Source organism: Ictalurus furcatus, chromosome 1 (assembly GCF_023375685.1).
Source record: "Ictalurus furcatus strain D&B chromosome 1, Billie_1.0, whole genome shotgun sequence".
Lineage (NCBI taxonomy): Eukaryota > Metazoa > Chordata > Actinopteri > Siluriformes > Ictaluridae > Ictalurus > Ictalurus furcatus.
The window spans coordinates 14,626,893-14,654,294 of NC_071255.1; the positions used below are offsets into that span (position 1 = coordinate 14,626,893).

Here is a 27,402-nt window from a genome sequence, read left to right on the forward strand (position 1 = left end):
ATATTGGGGTTCTTGGAGACTTCTTTTTGCATCAGATGGTCTGTTCTTGGGCTGAATTTGCTGGGACGTCCAGTCCTGGACAAACTGGCAGTCCTTTGAAATCTGCGCCATTTGTAGACGATTTTCTATACAGTGGATTGATGCATTTCAAATAATTTGGAGATCTTTTTAAATCCCTTGCCAGACTCATAGGCATCCACAGCCTTTTTTTCCTAAAGGCCTTACAGAACTCTTTAGATCTTGGCATGATGACACCACACACCTCAATAGCAAAGGAAACACCAGACACTACATGTGAAAGGTTTAAATAAACAGCTGCTCTCCCCAAGCAGGTTCTAATCGCTGGCACCCAATTTTGAACACCTGATTCTAATTTTATGGATATGAAGGTGTGATAAATGTAGGGGTGTACTTACTTTTTCCATGTGACTGATGTGTTTTTTTGTGATAATTTAAATTGTGAGAATTACTACAATAAGTCAATTTTATGTGTCATTTGATAAAGTGTATCAACTTTATTAACAGGTGTGGTTTTATAGAGGATCAAATGTTTGCTTTTCCAAATATGTATTTAAAAAAAAATTATTACTTTTTTTTTTTTTTTTTTTAAGAAAAAGCCAACAATTACCATGGGGTGTACTTATTTTTTCCCACATGACTGAATATTCCCAGGAGCTGATCAGGATTTTTGAAATTCTGTTGTGTTGGTCCCTTTAACAAAACTTAAGAGCAGACATTTGGCTGATTTATAACACGGGCTCTCGCGTCTTTGTTTTCGTTCTGTATGTATATAAATGTGAGGAGGTTTATCATTATCACTGGTGCCACTTTACTAAACTCTCATTTGAAACCTGAAGCGAGAAAAGCATCTTCATGCTCAGTAACCTTATTTTGTGAATCTAATAATTTTCTATAGCTGCTTGTATACAGAGGTTATCCATATTCAAAAGTAAATGATCCTTTGCACAATGTATTTATTTTACTCATATTGAGAAAATACCCAAACGAAGCGCAGCATTCCAGTGCATCAATGGCATCCAAGCCAGTGTGAAATACATGAATGAGTCAAGCTTTGCCTAAACAATAATAAAATATTGCCGCTCCATTTTGTAATTTTTCATGTTTGCCAATGAACTGTTTGATGTTGGACGCATTTGTAGGAGTTTTGCTCAATACTCAATGCCAAGGCATGCTAAAAAAATATATGGGGGGGGATAAAAAAATAAAAACACACACAACAGCCTTAACGAATTCAGAAACCACGGCTTTGCAAGATATTATGTATTACATCATCTGACAAAAAAAATCCCTCTCAATGGCGCGGGTTAATTTTGAGAAGCACTTTGACATTTACATCTTGTATCTGACATCCATCACTGGTAGCCTAACACTGAACAGTAACAGATAAACCTACAGTCAATATTAAAGTAACCTAACAAGAAAATCTCTTAGCCATGATAAACTGATGTGGGTGTATTGGTGTGGATTTTTTTTTTTTTTTTTTAGAAAGACCTTTATAGAAAACTATAACACTAACATGTTTTTCCCCCTTATATTAATGACAGGAAACATGGCCAGAAAATATTTCTGCGTGATCAGTTTTTAGGAATGAAAATCATGAAGCCTTCTGAGCTTAAGTGTCAGGAACAATGAATAGGTCCAGCTTCCACATTGGCTCAAAACACAGCATTTTAACTTGCTAAACACATAAGGTGCAGAATACATGGGATGAACAGTCTTACTATTATTATTATTATTATTATTATTATTATTATTATTATTATCATCATCATCATCATCATCATCATCATCATCATCATCATCATCATTATTATTATTCATACTGAGCATTGCCTGTTGTTCCAATTAGAAGTGTGTTCTTAATGCTGTAATAATAAGAAGATTGGGAATACAGTGTTTTGGTTTTGGAGAGTGGATTTAATTGTATATGTGAAATAGTCAATTTGTGAAATAAATGTAATTACTATTGGGTCAGGACACAATAATCAAGGACAAATGTTGGTCTCATGGCAAAACCAGTTGACAACAACTGCTTTAAAGTTTGTTATGTAAAACAAATCAAGTCAGACTTGAATCTACCTGTAGCAGTAGGAAGAACATAGATCACAATACTGACTGCTTCTTCTCTGACAAGATAATTATAAAGCAGTGTTTGCCAGCTCCACCCTGGTGGCATGTTCTGACGCTCCAATCATGACGTTCACAAATTGCAAATCAGGCGTCTACTAGAGCTCCAATTTCAAAGAGCATCAAGCTGCTGCTCTTTAGAATTTGTTTAGACCAGAGATTGAAGAGACAAGCTCCAGCTAACATATGGGTTATTGCAAACCATTTCAACAGCCAAGTAAGCTGAGGACATAAAGGACAGCAAAGACATCATGGCGTCATAGCTCTAAATTCAAGACAAGAGCGATATGAACTTAAACGGACAGAAAAAAACGATACAGTTTCTTTTCAGGCAGCAATAGCTATACACAGCCAAGCTATACAAGGCAGACAGAAAGACCAACAAGTTGCTACCAGGGCTCCATTTCATTAGTCCCAGCTCAGGTAGTGTGAAGTCTTCCCCTGAACACCAGGTGGCAATAACATCCTACTGGCAGCCGTGAGCCCAAGTCACAGCTCCAGGCCAGTGACTCATGGAGCAGGTATCCATTTTGGCATTGTTTAGTGTTTGGCACAGCACCCACCCATCTTTCAGCAAAGCAATGGCTGTGTGAAGGATTTATAACCCATAGGCTCTTCATCCCCAAAGTTTAGTCTTGCGTCAGGAGGTCTGTGTGCACTGCAGACGTACAGATGAACGTATCTACCTCTAGGGCAATGCTGTGTTTTGTGTACCACCAACCTCAAGCTTGGAGAACAGGCTTCAAGCTCCAATCAGGATCACACAAAGGTGGCAATGACAACAAAAGATATAAGATAGCAGCTGTAAGTGACAGAAATACAATACATCTATTGGGCAGGAAGTTAAACCAGTGAAATGTGGCTCTTCAGATTTTGATTTTTGCTCTTTCCCTAAATTGCTCTAGGTTATAAAAAAAATACAGGAAGCAGTTTCAGAGATCATAAAGTTTTTCCATTAATCAAAATTGCTCATCATCAACTTTCTTTGAAGCCATTTAGCTTAAGTCTAAAAGGTTGGATCTTAGAGCGGTTTTCACCGGAGGTTAATCCCATGGCTCTTAATGAAGAACACTGCCTGCAATGCAACACAGCTGCAGAGGAGGAGAAGCCCTCCTGACAGCTTGTTGTAAAAAGACTACATCAAACTCGGCACAGCACACAGAAACACTCATACACACACAAGCCAGGAGCCTCTAAAATTCCTCTTTGATCTCATCAGACCAAAACCCAGACACTGAATCTTGTCAGTTACCATCCTTCCTTCCATCTCAAAAACCATTAAACGTTAAGTCAGTCTTTCTCTCTGTAGCAGCGCTTCCCTTAACATGGCCAAGGCAGTTGTGTGTGTGTGTTTTAACCAGCAGCAGCTGGGAGAAACTGCAGCATGCAGATCAAGCCAAAACACTAAGCTTACCCTGCCAGCAACTATAATTCATACCTAAAAGCTCCCACGGCCATTAAGCTACACTAGCTCTCTCACATGCATTCACAGATAGTAGGTGAATGTTCAGCTACATTCCAAGCAATTTACACTCCAACATGAAGCAACGCATTCTGTCAGTCTCAAGTCCATGTGTAACAAACATTTTTCATTGCCAAAGTGCTAGCTGAGGCTTTTACCTCAAAAGCAAACTGACTCTTTTAGAAACACATAAGTCACACTATGTATAATTTAAAACAAAAACAGACACACAGAGAGAGAGAGAGAGAGAGAGAGAGAGAGAGAGAGAGATCAGAAATAACATTAAAACCACCTGCCTAATATTGTGTAGGTCCCCCTTGTGCCACCAAAACAATTCTGACCTGTTGAGGCATGGACTCCATTTGGCTTCAAGACATTAGCAGTAGATCCTTTAAGTCCTATAAGTTGTGAGGTGGGGCCTCTATGGATCAGACTTGTTTGTCCAGCACATCCCACAGACCCTTGATCGGATTGAGATCTGGGGAATTTGGAGGCAAAGTCAACACCTTGAACTCTTTGACATGTTCATCATTATCCTGCTGAAAGAGGCCACTGCCATTAGGGTATACCGTTGCCATGAAGGTCTGCACCAAATGTTTAGGTAGGTGTCAAAGTAACATTCACATGAATGCAGGGAGCCAAGGTTTCCCAACGGAACACTACCTCCAATGGCTTGCCTTCTTCCCATAGTGCATCCTGGTGCCATCTCTTCTACAGGTAGGAGACGCACACGCACCCGGCTGTCCATATGATGCAAAAGAAAATGTGATTCATCAGGCCAGGCCACCTTTTCCTATTGCTCCATGGTCCAGTTCTGATTTCTCACTTCCCACCGTGCGCATTTCACTTTCACTTTCGAATTAGCAGCAGTTCGGGGGCAGCAATTGCTTGAATGGTGGGTTTGTTATTATTCTTAATGAAAAACACAACAACTACAAAACAGTACAATGACAACTCACTTATATTAAACACAGAACTTTTGAAACCAAATCTTCCACCAGCATCTAAGCAGTCAGCTCGCCTCAATCTCATCACGTGATAAATGAAATCTGATCTGTGCTGCGACTCTGACTCATTCGGCTCATGCTGAATTGAGCAGACGCGTTCAGTTTTTAATTGTAGCGTCCGTTCTCTAACAGAACTAAATGATTTTTATTACTATAAAAAGGCAAAACGATGGTGGGGGTGGTGCTGCAGTGGGCAAGTGATGTAATCAGTGTGCAGCCTGAACACCGGTAACACCAGGAACATTGACTAGCGCAGCAAGCCTATCTGACACCTTTTGATCATATCCAGCACTAACTTTTTCAACAATATGTGCTACAGTAGCTCTTCTGTGGGATCAGACCAGATAGGCTAGCCTTCACTCCCACACACACATCACTGAGCCTTGGGCACCCATGACCCTATCTCTGGTTCACCGGTTGTCCTTCCTTGGACCACTTTTGGTAAGTACAAACTACTGCATACCAGGAACTGGATACCACGAACACCCCCAAGACCTGTTGTTTTGAAACGACTTTTGCTTTGTGACGTGGTGCATTATCACGCTGGAAGTAACCATTAGAAGATGGTAAATTGTGGCCATGAAGAGATGCACATGGTCAGCAACAATACTCACACAGGCTGCAGCATTCAAGCAATGATTGATTGGTATTAACTGGCCCAAAGTGTGCCAAGAAAACATTCCCCACACCATTACACTACCTCCACCAGCCTGTACTGTTGACACAAGGTAGGTCTGGTCCATGGATTCATGCTGTTGCTGCCAAATTCCGACCCTACCATCTGTGTGCCTCAGAAGAAATCGAAATTCATCATACCAGGCTATGTTTTCCAGTCTTCAGCTGTCCAGTTTTAGTGAGTCTGTGCCCACTGCAGCCTCAGCTTTCTGGTCTTGGCTGATAGAAGTGGAACCCAATGTGGTCTTCTGCTGTTGTAGCCCATTCGCCTCAAGGTTTGACGTGTTGTGCATTCTGAGATGCTTTTCTGAGCTCTTTCATCAACAAGGCATTTCCATCCTCAGAACTTCCATTTAGCATTCTGTGTACACTCTAGAGACTGATGTCTATGAAAATCCCAAGAGATCAGCAGTTTTTGAAACTCAAACCAGCTCATCTGGCATCAACAAACGTGCCACGGTCAAATTCACCGAGATCACATTTTTAACCAATTCTGAAGTTCGATGTGAACATTACCTAAAGCTTTTGATGTGTATCTGCATTATTTTACACACTGTGCCACTTCCACATGATGGGCTGATTAAATGAATGCATGAAGTGTGTAAACATTCCTAACAAAGTGGTCAGTGAGTTTATTTCTGATATTCATGAATTTAAGTTATTCTCCCAAAGAAAACTGTACATTCCAGAGCAAAATATTAAGCTTTTAAATAGTTTTAACAACAAATTACTGGTCAGAAAAGTGGCAAGAATGAAACAAAACCACTACTGAGACCTCCTGTGCCACCATTTGCTTGTTTGCTTTAGCTGCAGTGAATTGTTTTGGGGAAAAGCTAGAAACAAGGAAATTCACTTCTTGTATGCAAAGGTTAAATCATGATAATGATAAAAAAATTAGGGATGCACCGAAATGAAAATTCTTGGCCGAAGCCGAATATAATGAAAAACTTGGCCGAAAGCTGAAGGCCGAAACCGAACACGTTTTTTCACGTTTTTTCCATTTATTTTGCCATTTTTTTCACCACTGCATAAATTAAATAGTCAAAATGTGCTTTTTACTATTTTGTCTTGCTTTTCAAAGAAAAAAAATCTATTACAAAAACTACAATTTCAGAATATTTATTTAACACTGAACATTTGTTTTTCATTCCAGCAGGCATAGGCTACCAACAAGGAACAATATAACTTTAAATAAATAAATGAGTAAAATAAAAATATTTTTATGTGGTCATCTTCGAGCCCCCCTTGAATAGCCGATGTTAGGCCTATAACTGACTGCTGAAAGAATTTAACACTCTGTAGCCTACAACTAAAAATGCATTAAAAAGTGCATTGATAAGAGTGCAAAAATGGTTCTATTCGGTTCTATACGGCTGATCATATTGGGGATATATACTGCTCACGTCCTTGTACACCTCGCAGAGTATTATAGTAGATATAGTATAGTTAGACATGTTGTTAATGTTATGTTCCTTGATAGATTTAGTTAGTTTAAACTATAGATTAGTTCATTTAGTCCCTTTGCCTGTCTTGACTACGTTTTTGGATTACGATTTGGATTTGTCTGCCTGCCCTTAAATCCTTAAATACGTCTTTACCTGCTTCCGTACCCTTACGTCTCGCGACGTGACAGAATACTCCGGAACAGAAACCAAAAAGTAAACATCCGAAGAGCTCACGCATGCGTGCGCCCCCTCATCGAGGTCAAGAAATTTGCGCGTCTCATTCTGGTTGCTAGGCTATTTGGTCACGTCATCAAACACGTCGTTGTTCGGTCAAATTTATTCGGCATTTTCACTTATTCGGTCAAACACAGAAAATGCTTTTTTTTTTTGCTATTTTCGGCCGGATAACTTCGGTTGTCGAACATTCTGTGCATCCCTAATAAAAATTTTGCTGTAAAAGTCAAAACTAACATGTATGGGTGTTAAAATAAAATAAAGACAATAAATAAATAAAATAAAAAGCTGTTTGCAAGTTTACCCACAAGGCTTAAACGTTTAAAGAAATTCAAGGGAAAATCTATCCCATATTAAGTTACTTTATCTATTTGTTTAATTTTTGCTCAATTCCTGACCAATGACTCAATTCCTGAACATTAAAAACTTAATATTTTGCTATTTTGGGCTTGGCTATTTTTTTGGCCCAGGAGTGTAGACTATAATACTTTACCCTCAAACAAAAGACAGTTGTTTTTTGTTAGTTTTTATTCTGGCAAAATAGATGTTGAAGATGTGCTCGAGTTTTTGATTTGCTGAAGCAAACCAATCTGATTATAAAAGCAATGCGTTTCCTTTCAAACCATGTCAAACTGTAATAGTGAGGCGATCAAATCAACGCACTGCAATAAACCTTACCAGAAACGAACCACTAACAATTAATCAGAAACGTAGAAGCTTTACCTTGAATATGCCAACCCAGTCCTTGGGATGGGGCTTGATGAACTGTGTTAGTGTATAGTGGCACTCCAGAGCAGCGTGGGGGAGATAACTCTTCCCCACGTTCTGGAAGATGACATGAGCAAAATTAGACATTTCCATGGTACTAGGTGCTGTCGTTCCCTCCTATAAAAGTCTATCCATCAATCAGCAGCTGGTCCTGCATTAAAAACATCAAAAACAAAAGAGTAGATGAGTTAGTTTAGAAATTACACACTCTGTGCTTCCCCAAATGACACCATAACTCAGACACATGCCAAAAACTCAAGCATTCGGACTTTCCTCAACTTTAACAATAAGAACTGCATTATAGAGTAAAAGTCATCACATAAAATCACTTGATATGACATGACAAGCCCTGCATACCAGGATTACTGATGTCGCACTTTTTGAAGATAAGATGAAAGAAAGCATATCTTATGGGAGTGTAAGCATAAACCTGTCAGAATTAAACACCCCCTGAAACCATGGCGACCCCGTAGGCCTCTTTTCAAAGCCGTTTTAACACAAGTTTAAATTGAAACGATATAAATAAATATATAATATGGAATTTTATATATATATATATATATATATATATATATATATATATATTTTTTTTTTTTTTTTTTTTTTTTTTTTTAATAGTGTCTACATGTATCTGAAAGCACTGTATTGACTATCCATTGTTGTTATTTTTGGTGCACTGACAGCATTCAACATTCCTATTAAAAATGTTTTCTTATGTATATGCCGTGTATCTGTATACAGCCCATGTACATGTAGAATGCTATGTATAACTTGCTAACACAGCCAACTACATTTTAAACCAGTTAGCTAATGCTATACTTCCTATTTCTAGAAATATATACACTTAACACTACGATGTTATTGTTAATTATAATTATTATTATAATAATAATGATTATTATTATTATTATTATTTATAATGTTCGACTCTAACGAGTTATGCTAACTAAGCAGAAAGCTGACTTCATAACAACGTCATTTAAAACCCACAAAGTTCGTTGCTAGTAGCGTGAGCTGCTAGGCTAAACAATAACAAACGAAGTTCCCATTATTTACTTAACCTTATTCAGTTATACAGAAGTCCTATCGGAATACATACATCATAACACAGAATTCAAGTGCTCCTGTCATCCTAACGATGAGAGAATCTAGCTGTTTTTCATATCAAATACTGTATACACATATATAACTATATATAGGAGTGTGTTTGGCGGATCTATAAGCGGCTAGCATGCTACTTCAGAGAGCGGATTAGAGCTAGCGTTAGCTAATAAGCTTCTATTTATCTTGGACATACCTGACGTCAAAATACCATTTACACTAAAAACAACTATCAAAATGTTATAAATAGTGATACAGTGTATAAACATATAAAGTATGGCCTACCCCATGTTTCACAGCAAGCAGAAAGCCTTGGTCCTGTTATTGACGCACTTTCCAGACTCAGCTGTACATTCCCTACTCCGCTTCCGGGAACGTGACTACATGACTGTCCTACGTAGGCGCTTGAAATACGGCTCTTCAAATCATATTTCCAAAATCGTTTCCTTGTATATGATGTGTAGATTCACACCAATACTCCAACACACATCTGTTCTTATGCGAGCAAAGGTACAGGCTTCATCGGCCACGTTTAACCGTGTGCAGGGTTAACCCAGTTCCGTGCAGTCTCACTGTAACACAAGTATCGTTCGTATCTCTGAGATTTCTGAGAGAACTTATAAGTCAAATTCATAAATACCTTCAGTATTGTGCAAAAGTCTTAGGCACTGGTCAAGAAATGGTGAAAACCAAAGATGTCTTCGAAATGTAATGAAAATAAAAAAAAATTACATGAAAAAAACTACATTAAAGATCAGTAATAAAGTAAACAAAGTCAGTATTTAATGTGACGGTCCTTTGTCTTTAAAAATGCACCAGCAGATGCATCTCAGGTACATTTTGTGCAGTTTTTAGGAATGTAGAGGTTTTTTTAAGCATAGTAAAGAATCTGCCACAGTTCTTCTGGAGAGTTTGATTACTGCACTTGCTTCTGTTTTTGCAGGTAAAACCTGATCATGCTTGGGGAGTAACGGAATACATGTTATGGCATTACATAATCAGGATACAGGAAACACTGGTAACTGTAATCCGTTACAGTTATGTCAAAAAACAAAGTAATCAGATTACAGGTACATTTTGTAAAAAGTGGGAATGCTATCAAGATTTAAAGATATATATATTTTAAAACCAAAGAAATTAATGTTTTGACATCATAATACAATATAGACAGCTGCTTGATTATAGTTCTGGTTCTTGCTTGCCAGTCGTGGCTCATGTGAGCAAACTCCTGGTGCATGCGCAAATAAATTTTGCGGCAAGTTAATTTGGTAGAAATTAACACACGTTGTTCTCTGAAATACTTTTTTGGGGTGACCATACATCCTCTTTTTCCCGAACATGTCCTCTTTTTCGGACCTTAAAAAAGCGTATCTCTAAATTTTAGAAAATGTATGGGATTCGGCTTTAATTTCATTATGATGTGCTTATGGTCTAATACTGCAACATGTGTGCGCATATTTGCATTGCTTTATCCCCACTCTGTAATTCCCGTCTTCTCGCACACCAATTGGTCGATTACAAAAGGCTTGCAGCAACTACTGGCCAATTTCCTGCCTCTCAAACATCAGCCTACTCTCAGTGAACAGGTGAAGGAAAGAGCTATCTGCCCTCTTCTACATATATGAGCTCATACAGTGCCCTCCACTAATATTGGCATTCTTGGTAAATATGAGCAAAGAAGGCTGTGAAATTGTGTCTTTATTGTTTAATCTTTTGATCTTTTGTTAAAAATAAATTCACAAAACTATTCTGCTCTCATGGATATCAACCAATTGCAAACAAATCACAGGTTTATACAAAAAATATATCTTTTTTTTATAAGACGCTTGAGTTTGTTTTTGGCTGAGATGGACTTTTTTCAGGGCTTTTTTCTTGAAACCCCTCCAAGCAATTTGTGGTGATGTAGGTGACTTCGGATTGTAGTTTTGGAGACTTTCTAACTCCAAGACGCAAGTGACTTAACTAACTATAATTGTAGATTTTTTGGTCACTTGAATCATCCTTTTCACAGTGCGTTGAGACAATATAGACGCACGTCCAATTCCAGGTTAATTCATAAAATTTGCAGTTGACTGGAACTTCTTAATTATTGGAAATGGGCATCTTCAATGCTTGTGCTAATATTCTTATAGCCACTTCCCATTCTGTGAAGCTCAACAACCTTTTGCCGCACATCACAGCTATATTCCTTGGTCTTACCCATTGTTATGAATTACTAAGGGAATTTGGCATATGTGTTACCTGATATTTCTATCCCTGTGAAACAGGAAGTTATGGTTGAACAATTTCCTGTTCCTAGTCACGCAGGTGTCTAAACAATTTAAAATATCACTGGGAATATACTTCAAACGTACTTTTCTCATATGAATTCATAGGGATGTCAATAATTTTTGCACACCTATATTTAACAAAGATTTTTTTATAAACCTATGTTGTTTGCAATTGTTGGATATCCATATCCAATTTTTTGTGAATTTTTTTAAACAAAAGTTCAAAAGCTTAAACAATAAAGACAAATTTTCACAGCCTTCTTTGCTCATATTTACCAAGGGTGCCAGTATTAGTGGAGGGCACTTTAGATGACTGCGATTGGCTAATGACATTCTGATAGTCAGGGACATTCATCAAGATCTCTCAGGATCCAACTCGCAATCTTCCAATGACATGACTAATTCTTCTCTTTTGCACCACTTGGGAACCCTCACATACAGTACATATTATTATACTGGTATAAGGTGTCGCACACCTGGGTCACAGCAAAGCTTATTTTCAAATTATGTTTTGTTGCTTTTGTCTTATTTTTTCTGTTTTTGTGTTCACATTTCACGTGTAAAAGTTTGGAGATCTATTTTATGAACTGTAAAATATAGCTACATTTTTCTTCCCATAAAAAACATTTTTCTTCACAGAAAAATGTTCCAGGTATGGTGACGCAGTGGGCAGCGTTGCCTCATCACAGCTTTAGGGTGTGATCCTGACCTTCATTTACTGTCTGGCCTTTTGTATGTCCGTGTCCACACTGGTTTCCTCCCACCTTCCAAAAACATGGGAGGAAGTAGACTGCCTATGCTAAATTGCCCCTAGGTGTAAATGTGTGTGTACATGGTGCCCTCCCATACATAGTGGGATCCTGCCTCACCCACGACTCTGACCAGGATAATGTGATTACTGAATATAAATGAATTAACAAAATAGAGGTACATTTTCCTGCCCTGCGATGAATTGGCACCTCGTCCATTGTGTCACCTGCCTTGGACCACAAGTTCCCTGGGAAAGGCTCCAGGCTCCCTGCAACCCTGTGTAGGATAAGTGGTATGGAAAATGGATGGATGAATGGATAATATTAGAAATATTTTCTCCCAAATAATCACTAAAACTTGCATGTTAATACACATGCAAATACAAAATAAATAATACTGTTTCTGGATGATAATGATACTTATTTTATTTTATTTTTATACACATTGACATATACCTTAGAATATTGGCTAGATTTGTATACCCTCTCTTAACTGATGTGTATTTCAGTATATCAGCAAAAACATCTAAACTGCGTTGATTTCATTATTATCATCAAATAACATACTGGCATAAAGTTGGCTTGATGTTGATATTCGCAGATAAGCGGAAATTAATGGACCGTCTCTAAAGTTACATAAAACATTGTTAAGTAATGTAATAAGTAATGATAATAAGTCTTTATTGGTCACATATACATGTGCACAGTGAAATTCTTTTCTTCGCATACCCCAGCATGTTAGGAAGTTGGGGTCAGAGCGCAGGGTCAGCTATGATATAGCACCCCTGGAGCAGAGAGGGTTAAGGGCCTTGCTCCAGGGCCCAAAAGTGGCAGCTTGGTAGTGCTGGGGCTTGAACCCCCCACCTTCTGGTTAGTAATCTAGCGCCTTAGCCACCAAGCCACCACTGCCCCCAATATTCATGTATATAAAAATTGCCATGTATTTTATTACTGCACGGGCTCATACACAAATATACTATAATTTAAAGCTCAATATCATTTGAAGGGAATGACTTACAGTCACACATCCAACTGTAAAGTGTTCAACTAGGTATCAGGTATAACGCACACCTTTTAGATTTTTGATATTTGTTAAAATAAACTATTAAATCACATTTAAATTTGACATGTATTGCATTACTGAATAGGCCCATACACAAAATATACCATAATTTAAAGCTCAATAGCATTTGAAGGGAATGACTTAAAGTCACACAACCAACTGTAAAGTGTTCATCTAGGTGTCAGCTATAACGAACACCTTTTATATTTTTGATATTTAACAAAATAAGCTATTAAATCATATGTAAATTAGATATGAATTTCACTACAGAATGGGCCCATACACAAAGTATACCATAATTTAAAGCTCAATAGCATTTGAAGGGAATGACTTACAGTCATATAACTGTAAAATGTTCGACTAGGTGTCTGGTATGACGCACACCTTTTACATTTTTGATATTTAACCCTACAATGCATGAACCAATAAAACCTTCACGAATGCATAAAGGGGGTCAAAATGACCCGTACTGGATTGAATGGTTTTCTTCAAAAAAATAGATGTCCTATTAATGAATTAATTAAAAGAACTGATGATCCACAAATGTTTTAATATTTCAAACTTTTTTTTTCTTTTAATTTATTTATGTACATGTTTAGATTGTGGATGGGAGCCAAAGGAATTCAAAATTATGAATTATGAAAAATTATGAATTGTTGAAAATTATTTTGTGTATGGGCCCATTCTGTAGTGAAATTCATATCAAATTTACATATGATTTATTAGATTATCTTAATAAATATCAAAAATCTAAAAGGTGTGCGTCATACCTGACATTTAGATGAACACTTTCCAGTTGGATGTGTGACTGTACATCATTCCCTTCCAATGCTATTGAGCTTTAAATAATGGTATATTTTGTGTATGGACTCATTCTGTAGTGAAATTCATATCTAATTTACATATGATTTAATAGCTTAATTTGTTAAATATCAAAAATCTAAAAGGTGTGTGTTATAGATGACACCTAGATGAACACTTTACAGTTGGTTGTGTGACTGTACATCATTCCCTTCAAATGCTATTGAGCTTTAAATAATGGCATATTTTGTGTATGGCTCCATTCTGAAGTGAAATTCATATAAAATTTACATGTGATTTAATAGTTTATGGTATTATATATCAGAAATCTAAAATGTGTGTGTTATACCTGACACCTAGATGAACACTTTACAGTTGGTTATATGACTGTAAGTCATTCCCTTCAAATGCTATTGAAGTTAGAAACGTGTTTAACAATGTCGTACGTAACTTTAGAGACGGTCCCTTAATTTCCGCATATCCGCGAATATGGAACGTCCAACGTCAAGCCAACTTCCCTAGCCAGTCTGGATATCGCTTGTTATAGTGCAGCTAACCAATGGGATTATAGCTATGAAGAATGCCCCGCCTACACCTGGTTTTCATTGGAGAAAAAGTCGAGCAAACTCAAACTTGTATGGACAGCAATTGCGTCATTTGTTTGCCGTCCAATGCTGGCGCTGTGAGTTAGAGGGCAGCAGTAAAGCAGCATGGCGGCTCTGTTAAGGGGCTCTCGTAGTCTTTTAGGAAAGTGGCATAGCCATGTCACTTCGGTGCAGGGTATGCTCGGTCATGTTTCTCTCAGTTAGCGTAGTTTTCTTCTGTTGTGTTTACAGCGTTGTATTGTGAAAAATGTTCTGTTAAATTAACTCATTCAGACAAACAGTAATCTGAGCTCAGCGTTGTACTGTGAAAATGCTCTTATAAATTAACTAATGTCATGCTGTTTAAAAATTATTCGGGTAACTTCAGTTGTAGCTGTGCCGACTAGTTACCGATTACTATTACTTTACACCCGCTTTGTGTCTATTAAGAGGGTTAATGTCATGAGTGTCATTGACAGGTTATGTGTTCATTTTTCATCTCTACATTTAGGCTTTGTCAGATTTGAATTTTAAACCAAGTTGGTAATAAAGCCGCTTGCTTTTTTCATTGATTAACCAAGATCAGATTGTGGTGCAGGATTTTCAGAAATCTACAGTCTTGGCCTATAAACCACACACTCTTCTTCTCTGGAAAGCTTAAATAAATAAGTTACTGATTTTGGCTGTTTACCTTGTGATTAGCAGAAGGACATCACTGCTGCACAAGGACGTTCATGTGTGTTCATTATGTTTGTATTTTTATTTATTTATTTTCAGTCTCCAGATCCATGGCCTCCAAAACCCAAGTGGGCTTCATTGGCCTGGGGAATATGGGAAACCCAATGGCCAAGAACCTGATCAAACATGGCTACCCTGTGATTGCTACAGATGTCTTCCCTGAATCTTGCAAAGAGCTACAGGAACTGGGTGCTCAAGTGAGAATACATCAAAATATGATTGCATGGCTTTTAAATGGTGCTGGTTTTTAATTGATCTAAGGTGGCACTGCAGGTTCTCCAGTGTCTGTGGTTTAATCCTGATCTCGGGGTATTGTCTGTGTGGAGTTTCGTGTAAGAGCAGGTTTCTTCTTGGTTCTCCAGCTTCCTCCCACCTTCCAAATAAAGGCCTGTATGTAAATTGTGTGTGTGTCCTGCATTGGGCTGGCATCCCACCCAGAGTAAATTCCCCTCACACAGTCTTTCCAGGATAGGCTATGGAGCCACTGTGACCTTGACCAGGATAAAGTGTTTACTGAAGATGAATGAATAAATTACTGAATTGAGTGAATTGGTGTTCACAATATGACTTTAAATTAAACATGTCTTTGATTGTACTGTTATGTGGTGTAAAGTATGGACACGTGATCATCTTGTAAATACGTGGTTTTGCAATTCAAGATTATTTGGTGTGATCGTCTTTACTTGCAAAAAGTGATATACATGCTAGAAACATATTATTGCACCTTAGTAAAGCATAGTCTCTTCCTTTATTTATGTTTGACTTGATATTCTTGTGTTGTATGGTCTTAGATTTTGGACTCCCCTGCAGATGTGGCAGACAAGGCAGACCGCATCATTACAATGCTGCCGTCCAGTCCTAATGTTATTGAGGTGTACACAGGCCCCAGCGGCATTCTGAAGTAAGCCCGTGTTAACCGTTTTCAATTCTTAATATCACAACATTAAGTGTTTTTCTGGGTAAATTGTATAAGTGTGTAATTATTTCAATACAGCTGCAAAAAGACTAATAATGTCAAGTCAACATGTATGAACAGGATCAGAATTATGTTCGATACTTCCAATTGCCTTATCCTTGGGTTTTTCATATGGTGTAATTTATAGAAAATTGGTGACCACATGTGCGATATCAGATTAGAGTGTGAAGGGGTTATGCTGTCCACACACGCATACTCAAATAACGATAGGCTGCTTTTTTTTTTTTTTTTTTTTTTTTTTTTTTTGTTAGTGATGTGTGCGAACTTCATGCAATCTCCTTTCAATTTGTAATTTTCTAGTGCAAAAGTAGTATTTTATAGTGTATACATTGTGTCTGTGTGTGGTTTTTTTTTTTTTTTTTTTTTTTTTTTTTTTTAACTAATTATTTATTTATATAAATATATTTGTAGTGTGTGTATATATTATTTTCTTCTCTTCCAACAGCCAAGTCAAAACCAAAACAAGCCAAATTTTTTAATTGGTGTGCTGTATAATCCTTACATTATTTAACAAATTATCAAAAAGCAATCAATCAAGCAAAAATCACATGGAAAATATGTGTATTGTTGCACTACCATATTCTGGATTTAGTCATAAGCTTTTTTTAAAAAAAAGTAAACATTTTAGTTTACATGAAGCCGTTAAATAGTATCTGTAGTTAATATGTATATTGTCCAGTGATGGAGTGAAGAGCTGGGAGCTTGTTGTATTGACATTAAAAATATAAAACTAATTCCATTTTCTATGCTCTCATATACTCATTGCTCTTGTTGTATAGGAAGGTAAAGAAAGGCTCTCTGCTCATTGACTCCAGTACCATTGATCCTGCTGTATCGAAGGAAATGGCTGTTGCTGCCGAGAAAATGGGTGCTGTTTTCATGGATGCTCCAGTATCTGGAGGTAAAAGCATGTACCCAGCACAATGAATAATGTGGCCAAAACCAGACAAAACTGTTTTACGTGAGTGCAGTGTTTTATTGTTGTCGCACCCACACATGTCCTGAACTGACGTGATTCATCCTGAGCTGACCCCCCACCCCCCCAGCTCAGTATGAAGGAAAGAAAGGAAAAAAAACATGATTCATCCTTTACTGTAAGTGATGTCCCAGAAGAGGCAAATAGGCTGTTTTCTCAAAAGGAAGGAATATGAGAAGGGTCTTTATGCCCTTTATGTTTTCACTGTGTTTATTTTGTAAAATATAATCTGGTAATTCAAAAATATTTCTTTCCAGTTTCATTGTTTAAAATATTTTGGCAATTTCATTTGGTTTCATTTATGTTGATATAATTTTTAAAGCCTCTCTCCCCTCTTTAACTTCCAGCCATTTTAACTGACCCCATCCCCAAAAATGTATATTTATAAAACAGAACTGGTGTGTTTAATATTCATTAGTAGACTTGCACCAGAGTACATATGCCAGTATAGGAGAGAAGCATTCTGCCTGTCAATACACCCAATGTCTTTGCTCATTACATGAAAAGGAAAACTCTGATTCATTATTGTCAGAAGGCCAGAGCTAATTCAGCCCCATGCAGCCATATTGACCTGTGTTCTGTCCTGAGAGAAAGTTCCCAGCTGTAAAGAGATGAGAGAAGTTGATGGGTCAGTGAAAATGAAAACTTTGACATTCATTAAAGGGGTTGGAAATGGTGTAGATCGATATGAACGTATCAATATTGTGATAAATTAGGTTTGCATTTCTTAGATATTGTGATTATCTTTTTATTATTTTTTATTATGTACAAATTGGCGGATCATTTTATGTTAAAATGTTGCACTTAAACTTTAAAAATTTTACTTTTTTCTTTTTAGTTACTTAAATATAAAAAATAGAATGTATATTTTGCATAAATTAGAGTATTAAACAGTTTTTTTTTTTTATTTTTTTAAATGCAGTGCTGCTGTATTGCTGGGAAATTGTTCACAAATATGTATATCGTGAAACATACAGTCCCCTCTGAAAAGGGATTACCAAATAATACTAAATAGTATAAAAAATTAGTGCACCACCAGATGTTTCATATAATGTAGTAGTCTACTATTCTGCATGATGGTATGCTGTTTGGGAGCCTGTGTCTCATTTGTGTTGAATGGGAAGTGCCAGAGAGTTATTCAGATGCATCACTCATGTGACGCTCTTGCTTCTATGTTATTTACAGACATGGGCTATTCATTGTGAGTGTTCAAATAAATCTCTAGCTTCATATCCATAATTCTGAATTTGACCAGAGATACCACTAAGCTGAAGAAAATGCACAAGGTACAGGTTTCACATTTCTTATTGACTACATTTACATGGACAGCAGTAATCTAATTATTGACCTTATTCTGAATTAGACAATCTGACTAAGGTGTTTACATGCGTTGCTTTTAGAATATTCCTTTCATGTTCCCGTTTTAGATGTAGAACATGGATCAATTAATGGCACATTTCATTATGTCCCCGCACCACGCCGTCCGACGTTCCCTCCGGAATTTCATGCATCAACATACAGTTCGTCTTCGTTATGGTACCATATACAGTTTTGGGTGTTTCATTTTTAATTTTATGTAAGCTTCAAGTGCAGTTAATTATTTGTCATGGTATACGTGCAAATAGACGACTGCTTGAAGCCATGGGCTGTGTCCGAAACCACATACTTGCCTACTATATAGTAGCCGAAATACGTGTATATCTCCTACTATATAGTAGGTAAATACACGGTTTTGGACGCAGCCGTGCTCTCTTGTTTGCCGTCAAACGGTTGAGCACTGCCATGTGTGTGTGTATGTGTCCTGTCACAAAATGCAGTGAAAACTCCCACACGACGTTAATAGTGTGATTTAAGGTGTGTACATGTCTATAATGCGACTAAAACAGGAATACTCCACTTGTCTTAATTTGATGTGTTTACTTCGAGTATGACTTTAGCCGGACTAAGGTCATCAGAAATCGCTGTTTACGTGGTAGTTTCTTAATCAGAGTATTGTCTTAATCGGGTTAATATTGGATTACTGTTGTCCATGTAAACATACTGAATCATGCAATTATCTAATCAGTCAATCAATTATGTGGCTGCAGCGCAATGCATAAAATCATGCAGATATGGGCCAGCAGCTTTGGGTAGTGTTCACATCAACAAAAAATCTGAGTGATTTTGACCGATTGTTGGTGCCAGACGGGCTGGTTTGAGTATTTCTATAACTACTGGTCTTTTGGGATTTTCACACTACAGTCTCTAGAGTTTACTCGGAATTGTACAGTAAAGAGAGAAAAAACATCCAGTGAACAGCAGTTCTGTGGACGGAAACACATGTTTGATGAGAGGTCAATGGAGAATGGCCAGACTTGTTCGAGCTGACCGGAAGGCTAAAGTAACTCAGATAACCACCATGTAAAATTGTGGCGAGCAGAAACGCATCTCCGTATGTACAACACGTCGAACCTTGACATGGATAGGCTACAACAGAGGAAGACCATGTCAGATTCCACTTCTGTCAACCAAGAACAGAAAGCTGAGGGTGCAATGGGCACAGGCTCTCCAAAACTGAACAGTTGAAGACTCGAAAAAAACTTGGACTGCTCTGATTAATCTCGATTTCTTTTGAGGCACACAGATAGTAGGGTCAGAATTTGGCAGCAAAAGCATGAATCCATGGACCAAACCTGCCTTGTGCCAACAGTCCAGGCTGGTGGAGGTGGTGTAATGGTGTGGGGAATGTTTTCATGGCACTCTTTGTGCCAGTTAATACAAATCAGTCATTGCTTGAATGCCACAGCCTATTTGAGTATTGTTGCTGACCAAGTGAATCCCTTCATGGCCACAATTTACCATGTTCTAATGGTTACTTCTAGCATAATAATGCACCATGTCACAAACCAAAAGTCGTCTCAAACTGTTTAAATGAACATGACAATGAGTTCAGTGTTCTTCAGTGGCCTTCCCAGTCACCGGATCTGAATCCAGTAGAACACGTTTTGGATGTTTTTAGAGCCATATCACCCTGCAGTTCTTGTCTGGTTTCCCAATGAAGCGAAGCAGGAACTAAGCAACTAAAGTTGCTGCTGGAAGTGGTATTAGTGAGGCCAGCCGTGGGTGCTTACCCTGTGGTCTCTATGAGGCCTAATGCCCCAGTATAGTGACTGGTGTGCCATACTATTAAAACAGCACCGTCTTTCGGATGAGACGTTAAACCGTGGTCCTGATTCTTTGTGGTCGTTAAAAATCCCAGGGCACTTATTGTAAAGGGTAGCCCTGGTTATACTTTTGGTAAAGGTATAACCCCTGTGTCTTGGTGAAATTCCCCCATTGTTCTTTATCTATCGTGTGTGTATAATTAATGTATATTTTATATATGCACATATGCGCACACAGAGGGAGGCCTGTACAGTCTCCACTGTGCTCCCTTTTGCTAGTAGTGTTCTGGAGATTTGAGGAGACTAGGCAGAATGTGACTCGTGCTATTAAAGTTAATTTACCACCCACAGATTGACTCCTGGGGTCTAAAGACATGCTCACACAACACACATGCACATCCTTCATACGATCATACATGCTTTCTGCTTGTTCTCCACCTCTCAGCTAAATATGACTCATGTTCTTTGAGCTCCTCAACCATATTTTATGATGTAGCCCCAGCAGATTACTGAAGATTTATGTTTTCAGTCCCTTTCCTACTGCACTGTGATTAAAGCTGTTCAGCTGTCCATGCTTAAACTGACTGTTCTGCATTGTATTTAGAAACACCATACTGCAATCTCTCTATTAACTCCTAATCTGAAATGCCGCCTGTGCAGACCTTCTGACATAAGCTGCTGTATCTCCAGACCAACAAGGGAATGAGTCCAAGGCTGCTCACTCAAGAGTTTTAAATCTTTCAACTCCACTTTGAGGGAGGTTACAGGTTAATAAAAATAATAAATCACAATTTTGAACTATTACAGGTATGCATGAGCCTTTGTTCTGTTTTCATCTTTGGCTACAAATATGTTCGACACCTGCAGCAACAGGCATAGGCCACAACAGCACTTATAGGCCACTCTCAATATGCACATGCATCAGTGCATAAACACATTTTTAAAAAAGTATACGTTTTTAAATAATCCTGGCAGTTACTGTAATGCAGCCTTCCTTTCCTGTAGGCTTGGCTGAGGTGCAATGGCTACCTCATGTTCTAAGACAGCCGGTTCTTATACTGAGCCAGCACCCACTCTGTGCTTTATGGCCCTTTTAATCAGGAAGTTGTTGCCTCTGGCTTTTCAGCACGTAAACAAGAGCACGCTACTAGTTTTCTTTCCTTAAATTGTTGCCTCTCCCGACAAGACTGCGTCAGCATGGTTTGGCATGGGCGCCGCTGAAACTGCTTTTGGGTGCGAAACAGTCATAAGAATTCCACAAACCTGCTCAATCTCTGTACTTAGCCCCTCCAGTAGACATTATTCTCAGCTCTACCCTTGTGCCTGTGAACCGGCCGTAATGAAAAGCAAGCCACAACAAAACTGAGCATGACGTCACTTTCGTCCGTGTGTGAAAGTAGATGGAACTGCACTGCTGTAATTATAGAACTTTTTCCTGCCTGTGTAATTAAGGCTCTGAGATGGAGTCAAAGTAAAGAGCCACACAAGCTCTCAGCCTCTTTATTCCTAGCTAGCTTGCTTGCTTGCTTGCTTGCTTATTTATTTATTTATTTATTAATTAATTATTGCTGCATGTTGTACCATTAATGTTCACTGGAATGCAGTGACATCTACAGATTGGAAATTGTGGGTCACTTAAAGTTGTACCAAGATGTGTCTTTTTGTTTTGCTTAGCATGCATTATTTTATTTCTTTGCTGGCAGCTTTCTTTGGAAAGACACTTGACTCAAAGTTGCCAGTGTGGAGTTGGCTTCATTTGCTGAAATTAAAAGCCTGGTTGAAAAGCCACTCACTCACTGTATTTTACATTATACATGCATTATTCATACAAATTCTAGTGGAGCAGTGCACAGCTAAGTGCACTTTGTTGGGTATTTTGGTGATGAAATAGCAAACTTTAATAGTCTGGTTTAAGTAACTGTGTTAATATTAATACTGGACTCATACATGACCACTATAATACTTTTACTTGGCTCAAAAATTAATTATAAAGCCCTTTACAAGCTCAGCTAGGTATGGACTAATTTGGTACCACCTTCAGAAAGTAATTTTCTGATTGGCGCAGGTGTTGGAGCCGCCACTTCTGGTAAGCTGACCTTCATGGTAGGAGGAGTGGAGGAGGAATTCACTGCAGCCAAGGAGTTACTAAGCTGCATGGGAGCCAACGTTGTGTACTGTGGTCAAGTTGGCACAGGACAGGTATACCTCTAACTCTGCATTTGTTGTTGCTCTTGTTGTTGCTTTTGTATGTTGTATTTGTGTAATGCTCTGTTTCTCACATTCTTTTCACAGGCTGCTAAGATCTGTAACAACATGCTGTTGGCAATAGGAATGATTGGCACTGCTGAGACCATGAACTTGGGCATCAGGTATAGTTGGCCAATCTTAGTTTTTATTGAAGGTGTGAGTGTGCAATAGGGCAGTAAAAATGCTATATCTTCTATATCACTCTTACTCTGCATGTATATTTTGTTCAGATTTGGCCAAGTTATTTTATTACTTTTTTTTTATTTGCATATTTGTAGACATTGTTGATCTGTCACACTCAGTGGTGTAAGGAAGTTCTGTTTTGGTCACCTCTGACAGGCTGGGGCTCGATCCCAAGCTACTGGCAAAAATACTCAACATGAGTTCAGGCCGCTGCTGGTCCAGTGACGCCTATAATCCTGTTCCAGGAGTGATGGAGGGAGTCCCCTCAGCCAACAACTATCAAGGGGGCTTTGGAACCACACTAATGGCTAAGGTAGGCTTTGTCTGTTTTGTTTCGGTGTTCTCGTTCTGTCTCTCTCGCTGTCATTCATTCATATTGTATTAAATGTGTATACAGTGTGAACAGAAATAGTACTTTTAATATTTAGTTTATTCCAGTGACTAGATCTGACATATTGTTTAAATAAAGTGTAATAAACAATGACGTAAAATAATTCTTTAAAATAAAATCCTGTTTTACTACAGGATCTAGGACTTGCACAGAGCACAGCGACAAACACGAAGACTCCGGTTCCACTTGGTTCTGTGGCTCATCAAATCTATCGTATGATGTGTGCACGTGGTTATGCCAGCAAGGACTTCTCCTCTGTCTTCCAGTTCCTGCGTGAGGAGGAGGGCCAGTAGGGGGTAACACTCACAATTGTGGCCTAATTCTACTCTCCTGCCTCACCAAGACCTGGCGAGAGTAATGTTTGTTCATAGTGCAACACCTATGTGATCTTGAAGACTTCAAGTCTATGAAGTCAAATGAGTGAATGAGTAGAAAAGAGGATATGAATGTAAAAATTTAAACATATTCAGTCCTAAAGAATTCAGTCCTTTTCATTGGAATCATGTTACCTGTTTGGGCCTGCCCTGTACAAACCATGTTCCCATGTTTAACTCTTGACACTGAATCTGAGGCAGTGGTTGCAGTTTGTTTTTAAAGCAGATTCTGTGGTGTTGTGTCCTGTAGACTGACTTTCAATTATGTGTGTGGCCATGTTTGAATTGCTCTTATGGTTTCAGCTGAAGGAACTGGCAGCAACTGCAGTGAGGAAGTGACACGTTTAGACTCCACTAAATATAAACACTCCTTTTGCTCCAGCTAGCTGAGACACCCCATACCTTATCTTACAGTTCTGTAGCACTTTTTTTCTATTTTTTTTTTGGTAATGGTTTTTTTTTTTTTTTCCTAGTTTTATTTTCAGAGTTATTGCTGTCATGTCTAACAGGTTTGCAGTGGTGTCTACATGTCAAAGTTATGTCTCTACTCTGAAATTAAAGCAGGAAAAAATCTGACAATGAAAGCTGGTTTCCTCCAGGTGACACTTAAATTCCTGGTTTACACACTCACTAATGAACTCCAAATGATCCTTTTTCTCATGGTTTTTATGATTCCTGCTGCCTGGTCAGTGTCCTGATTGGCAGTGTCATGCTGATAGAATGAAGACACATGTGAGGGTGCTTTAATATTCATGGTTTGAATCTTCGGTGCATTTTGTTTAAGCAGGTGAGAACACGGCAATTGCACTGAAGATAAAAACAGCACTTCGAGAGCCATTTCTGACCGGCTCTAAGCAACTTGACTGAATCAACCCAACTGCAGGAAGTGAACCAAACACACTGTGTACACAGGTGTTTTAAAGAATTATAAATTTTTAATTCTGATATTTTGAGATACTGGATTTTTGATTTCCATGAGCTATAAGCTGTAATCATCAAGATTAAAATGAAAAACGGCTTGAAATATTTCACTTTGTTTAATAAATCTAAAACAAAGTTTGACTTTTTGAATTAAATTACAGGAAAAAATTTACTTTTCCCCAATATTTACATTTTTTTAGATGCACCTGTAATAGGTTGCGTGCCAAAGGACTGAGCTGATCGCTGAGTAGAAGTGCGATTTGTTTTGGATATTAGGACTAAGGAACCAAAACAAAAAGAAAATCTGGGTGAGATGCAGACCATAGTTTTAAAATTTATTCAAAAGTTCTTTATGCTCGGTGATTTTTGTGATTTCTGCACAAATACAAAGATTTTTTTTCTCACTTTTTTCCATCTCTGTATTTCAGACCAATTAATGAAACCGGTTTACGAGTCCATTTTCAGCCCTACATCTCAAACATCCAAAGTTGTTTTGCTCGAGTTTTTATTTATTTAAATAATTTTTTAAAACTCGGTTTGTTTAATTATGTACTGTGAAAACGAACCAAACAAATTTCGTTTGATTCTGGTTAAACAAATAGACTAAAAAGCGTGACATTTCTCACATTACATTTACATTTATTCATTTAGCAGATGATTTATCCAAAGCGACTCATAAATGAGGAAATACAAAGCGATATATCAAGCGGAGAGCAATTACAAGTAGTGCAACCATACAAGATCTTTAATTTAGTTCTAGAGAAGCAAAGTGTGCAGAGTAGAGGTGTAAGAGACAGAATAATATTTATTTATTTACATAATGTGGGGTTGGCATTTTTAAGTGGTATTACATGTTCCGTAATAGCACTGTCCTAACATCAGGTCATTTAAGGCATGACTGTCGCAGTCCTGACATCAGAAATATGAAAACTAGGAAATGCAAAAATAAGAAACTGTTATCAATTACGTTTAAAGCTGCAACCATAAACACTGGTTATTTTGGGCTACATGTCCTCTTCACTGTCCATATGATTATCTTGAAAATTAAATTGAGTATGCCTAAATACCAAAGCCCCGTAGTTACTGAGCAGACAGAGAATTGGGGTTCCAGATAAACAGGCTTACATCTTTTCCCCTCTAACACTGTAAGCCTATACAAGTTGATTGAACTTATTTATGGAAACTCATTGCCCTAAAAAAGTTTGTCTTGGTGAACAAACAAGGCATTTCAAGTTTAATGTACTTGATATTAAAATAAGATTGCATTAAAAAAAAATTGTTACACTAATGTAACTTTTATTTATTGTAATAGATAATCAGTTTAGGTAACTCAAAATATTAAATTGCACTAACTTGGTTTTTTTTTTAGTTAAACTTAACTTTGAGTAGACAAAACTTAACTTTTTATTTATTATTTGATTATCTTTGCAGAATTGTTACTCTTTAAGTTACAGCTGCATTATAAACAAGGACAAAGAATACATATAACAAGGATTTGTTTGAATAGGCATAGTTTATGAAGCACAATTAAGACACGTTGACTTTTTGTCTAACAAAACTGACAATAAAGCTGAAGACAAATGTATGTTTTCTTGTCTTACACAGGAAGCTGATTTGTTAGTGGTAGAACTTTGCCTTTCAACTCCTTCTTACCCAAACATTAAATCACTTGCTGAATGAAATGGAATGTGTTGGTCATACACTTGGGGGGACGAGACCCATGGGGGGGACGAGACCCATGGGGGGGGGCCGGTTCTCTAAATTGTCCATCACAACATTCCCCTCCAAGATGATTTTCATGGAGGTGGAAGGAAGGGGGATGCTGTGCCACATCTTTACTTTCTAAGTGGAGGAACTGGCACATGTTGGAATGAGTCCTCGTCATCATGAATAGAGAGGTTACGTAAACAAACTTTAGCTGTCTAATATTCGTTTAGATATCAATAAATTTTTATTGAACATGTTTTTGTTAGTTATGTGCATGCACAATGGTTTATGAATTACGTACACAAATATATGCAGGAGTTCAAAAATCTGAAAATATTGTTTGTCTGCTTTTCAATAAGAGTAATTGCATTTAACATGAACTACTAATTCAATTCAAATTAAATGACTGATTCAAAATGATATGCATAATTATAGAATGAGTCAGTGAGATCATCCTGGATTGCATTTGAGTTTTAAATTGTCATAGCATGAATTAAATTTAGCTTTCTTTCTTTCTTTCAGCATGCAATAGTTCATTCAAACTTCAGAACTCAAAACTTCCTCCTCACTTCTCACAAAAAGAGCAGCCCCAAATTCATGTTTGATTTCATTCATTTTATTAATAAATTATGACTTATTTTTACTAATGATATAAGAGCACATCAAGGAAAATAACAGAATAAAAAGTATGTAATGATCCTTTTAATTTACATCAACTATGAGAGATTTTTAAAATTAACAATGCTTACAAAGCATGCTTTGAAGAACGTATTTGGGTCATCTCTAAGAATTACTGGAAGTCCTCTTATGGCAACACATCTATGTCAGCGAGGTCAAAGGTCTGAGGTGCAGTGGTGGCAGAGACAACATTGTATCAGTTGTCATCATCAAAGGAAGGAAATTTCTATCAATCATTATTTTGTCTTATTTAACAGTCTTGAAGTAATCATAAAATGCTGATGTCAAAATAATGCTGTAAGTGTATTTTAAGGCTCTTGAAAGTACATAAACACTCCTGATGTAGGCCTGGAAATGGCTGGTTTCTTGCATAGCTACCATGTTTTAAGTGTCCCCTTATGTCACAAGCAAATATGCAGTACTTACATTTCCAGATCATTGCTTAGTTTTGCTTGAATCTTCTTGGGGGAAAAAATTCACAAAAAATCCACTGATGAGGTAAACTGTCCTTAAAACTTGTGATCTGTTAAGTTATCCACATAATTTTCTATTTAACAGCTACAAAAAACAGTAGGCTAGTAAAATTATCTAGCATGACATGGTACAACAGACTCCTTATCGACGAAAATGTATACAGTAGCTAACTAGCTTGGCTAACACCATGCAGCTAGGATAATCATGAGATTGTAATTATTATTCAAAAAGACGAATCTATTCATATAATATACTTTCGCATACTCGTTAACCTTACCTTATACAGC

The 27,402-nt window shown here is 37.6% G+C and overlaps 2 protein-coding genes across 9 annotated transcripts in view; one reads left to right on the plus strand and one right to left on the minus strand.

Annotated features, from left to right (window-relative positions):
• tax1bp1b (Tax1 (human T-cell leukemia virus type I) binding protein 1b) overlaps positions 1–9,232 on the minus strand; it is a 31,824-nt gene extending 22,592 nt beyond the window's left edge. For all 5 annotated transcript variants that reach the window (XM_053627796.1, XM_053627786.1, XM_053627802.1 and 2 more), the window contains exons 1-2: positions 9,126–9,232; positions 7,695–7,890 (exon numbers count right to left, since the gene is read on the minus strand). In XM_053627796.1, coding sequence (XP_053483771.1) covers positions 7,695–7,832 — 138 coding nt within the window. In that variant the 5' untranslated portion in view covers positions 7,833–7,890; positions 9,126–9,232. The remainder of the gene's footprint in view (positions 1–7,694; positions 7,891–9,125) is intronic.
• A 4,888-nt stretch (positions 9,233–14,120) lies between these two features.
• On the plus strand, positions 14,121–26,735 carry hibadhb (3-hydroxyisobutyrate dehydrogenase b). Of its 4 annotated transcripts, none has more exons than XM_053627885.1 (9): positions 14,121–14,503; positions 15,085–15,242; positions 15,837–15,946; positions 16,801–16,922; positions 22,206–22,339; positions 22,433–22,509; positions 22,727–22,883; positions 23,096–23,257; positions 24,123–26,735. In XM_053627885.1, the coding sequence occupies exons 1-8, from the start codon at positions 14,434–14,436 to the stop codon at positions 23,252–23,254; spliced, it is 987 nt and encodes a 328-aa protein (XP_053483860.1). In that variant the 5' UTR covers positions 14,121–14,433; the 3' UTR covers positions 23,255–23,257; positions 24,123–26,735. The 4 variants fall into 4 exon arrangements, 1 of the variants encoding a protein (XP_053483860.1); XR_008386216.1 differs by having other exon boundaries at positions 14,123–14,503; positions 23,096–23,934; positions 24,123–26,728; XR_008386212.1 differs by having other exon boundaries at positions 14,123–14,503; positions 23,096–24,564; positions 24,685–26,727.
• Positions 26,736–27,402: the final 667 nt, after the last annotated feature.

Coding starts and splice junctions, on each gene's coding strand:
- hibadhb (XM_053627885.1), top strand. CDS start 14,434: ATGGCGGCTCTGTTAAGGGGCTCTCGTAGTCTTTTAGGAAAGTGGCAT. Junction 22,510..22,726: donor ACCATGAACTTGGGCATCAG/GTATAGTTGGCC, acceptor CACCTCTGACAG/GCTGGGGCTCGATCCCAAGC. Junction 22,884..23,095: donor GAACCACACTAATGGCTAAG/GTAGGCTTTGTC, acceptor GTTTTACTACAG/GATCTAGGACTTGCACAGAG.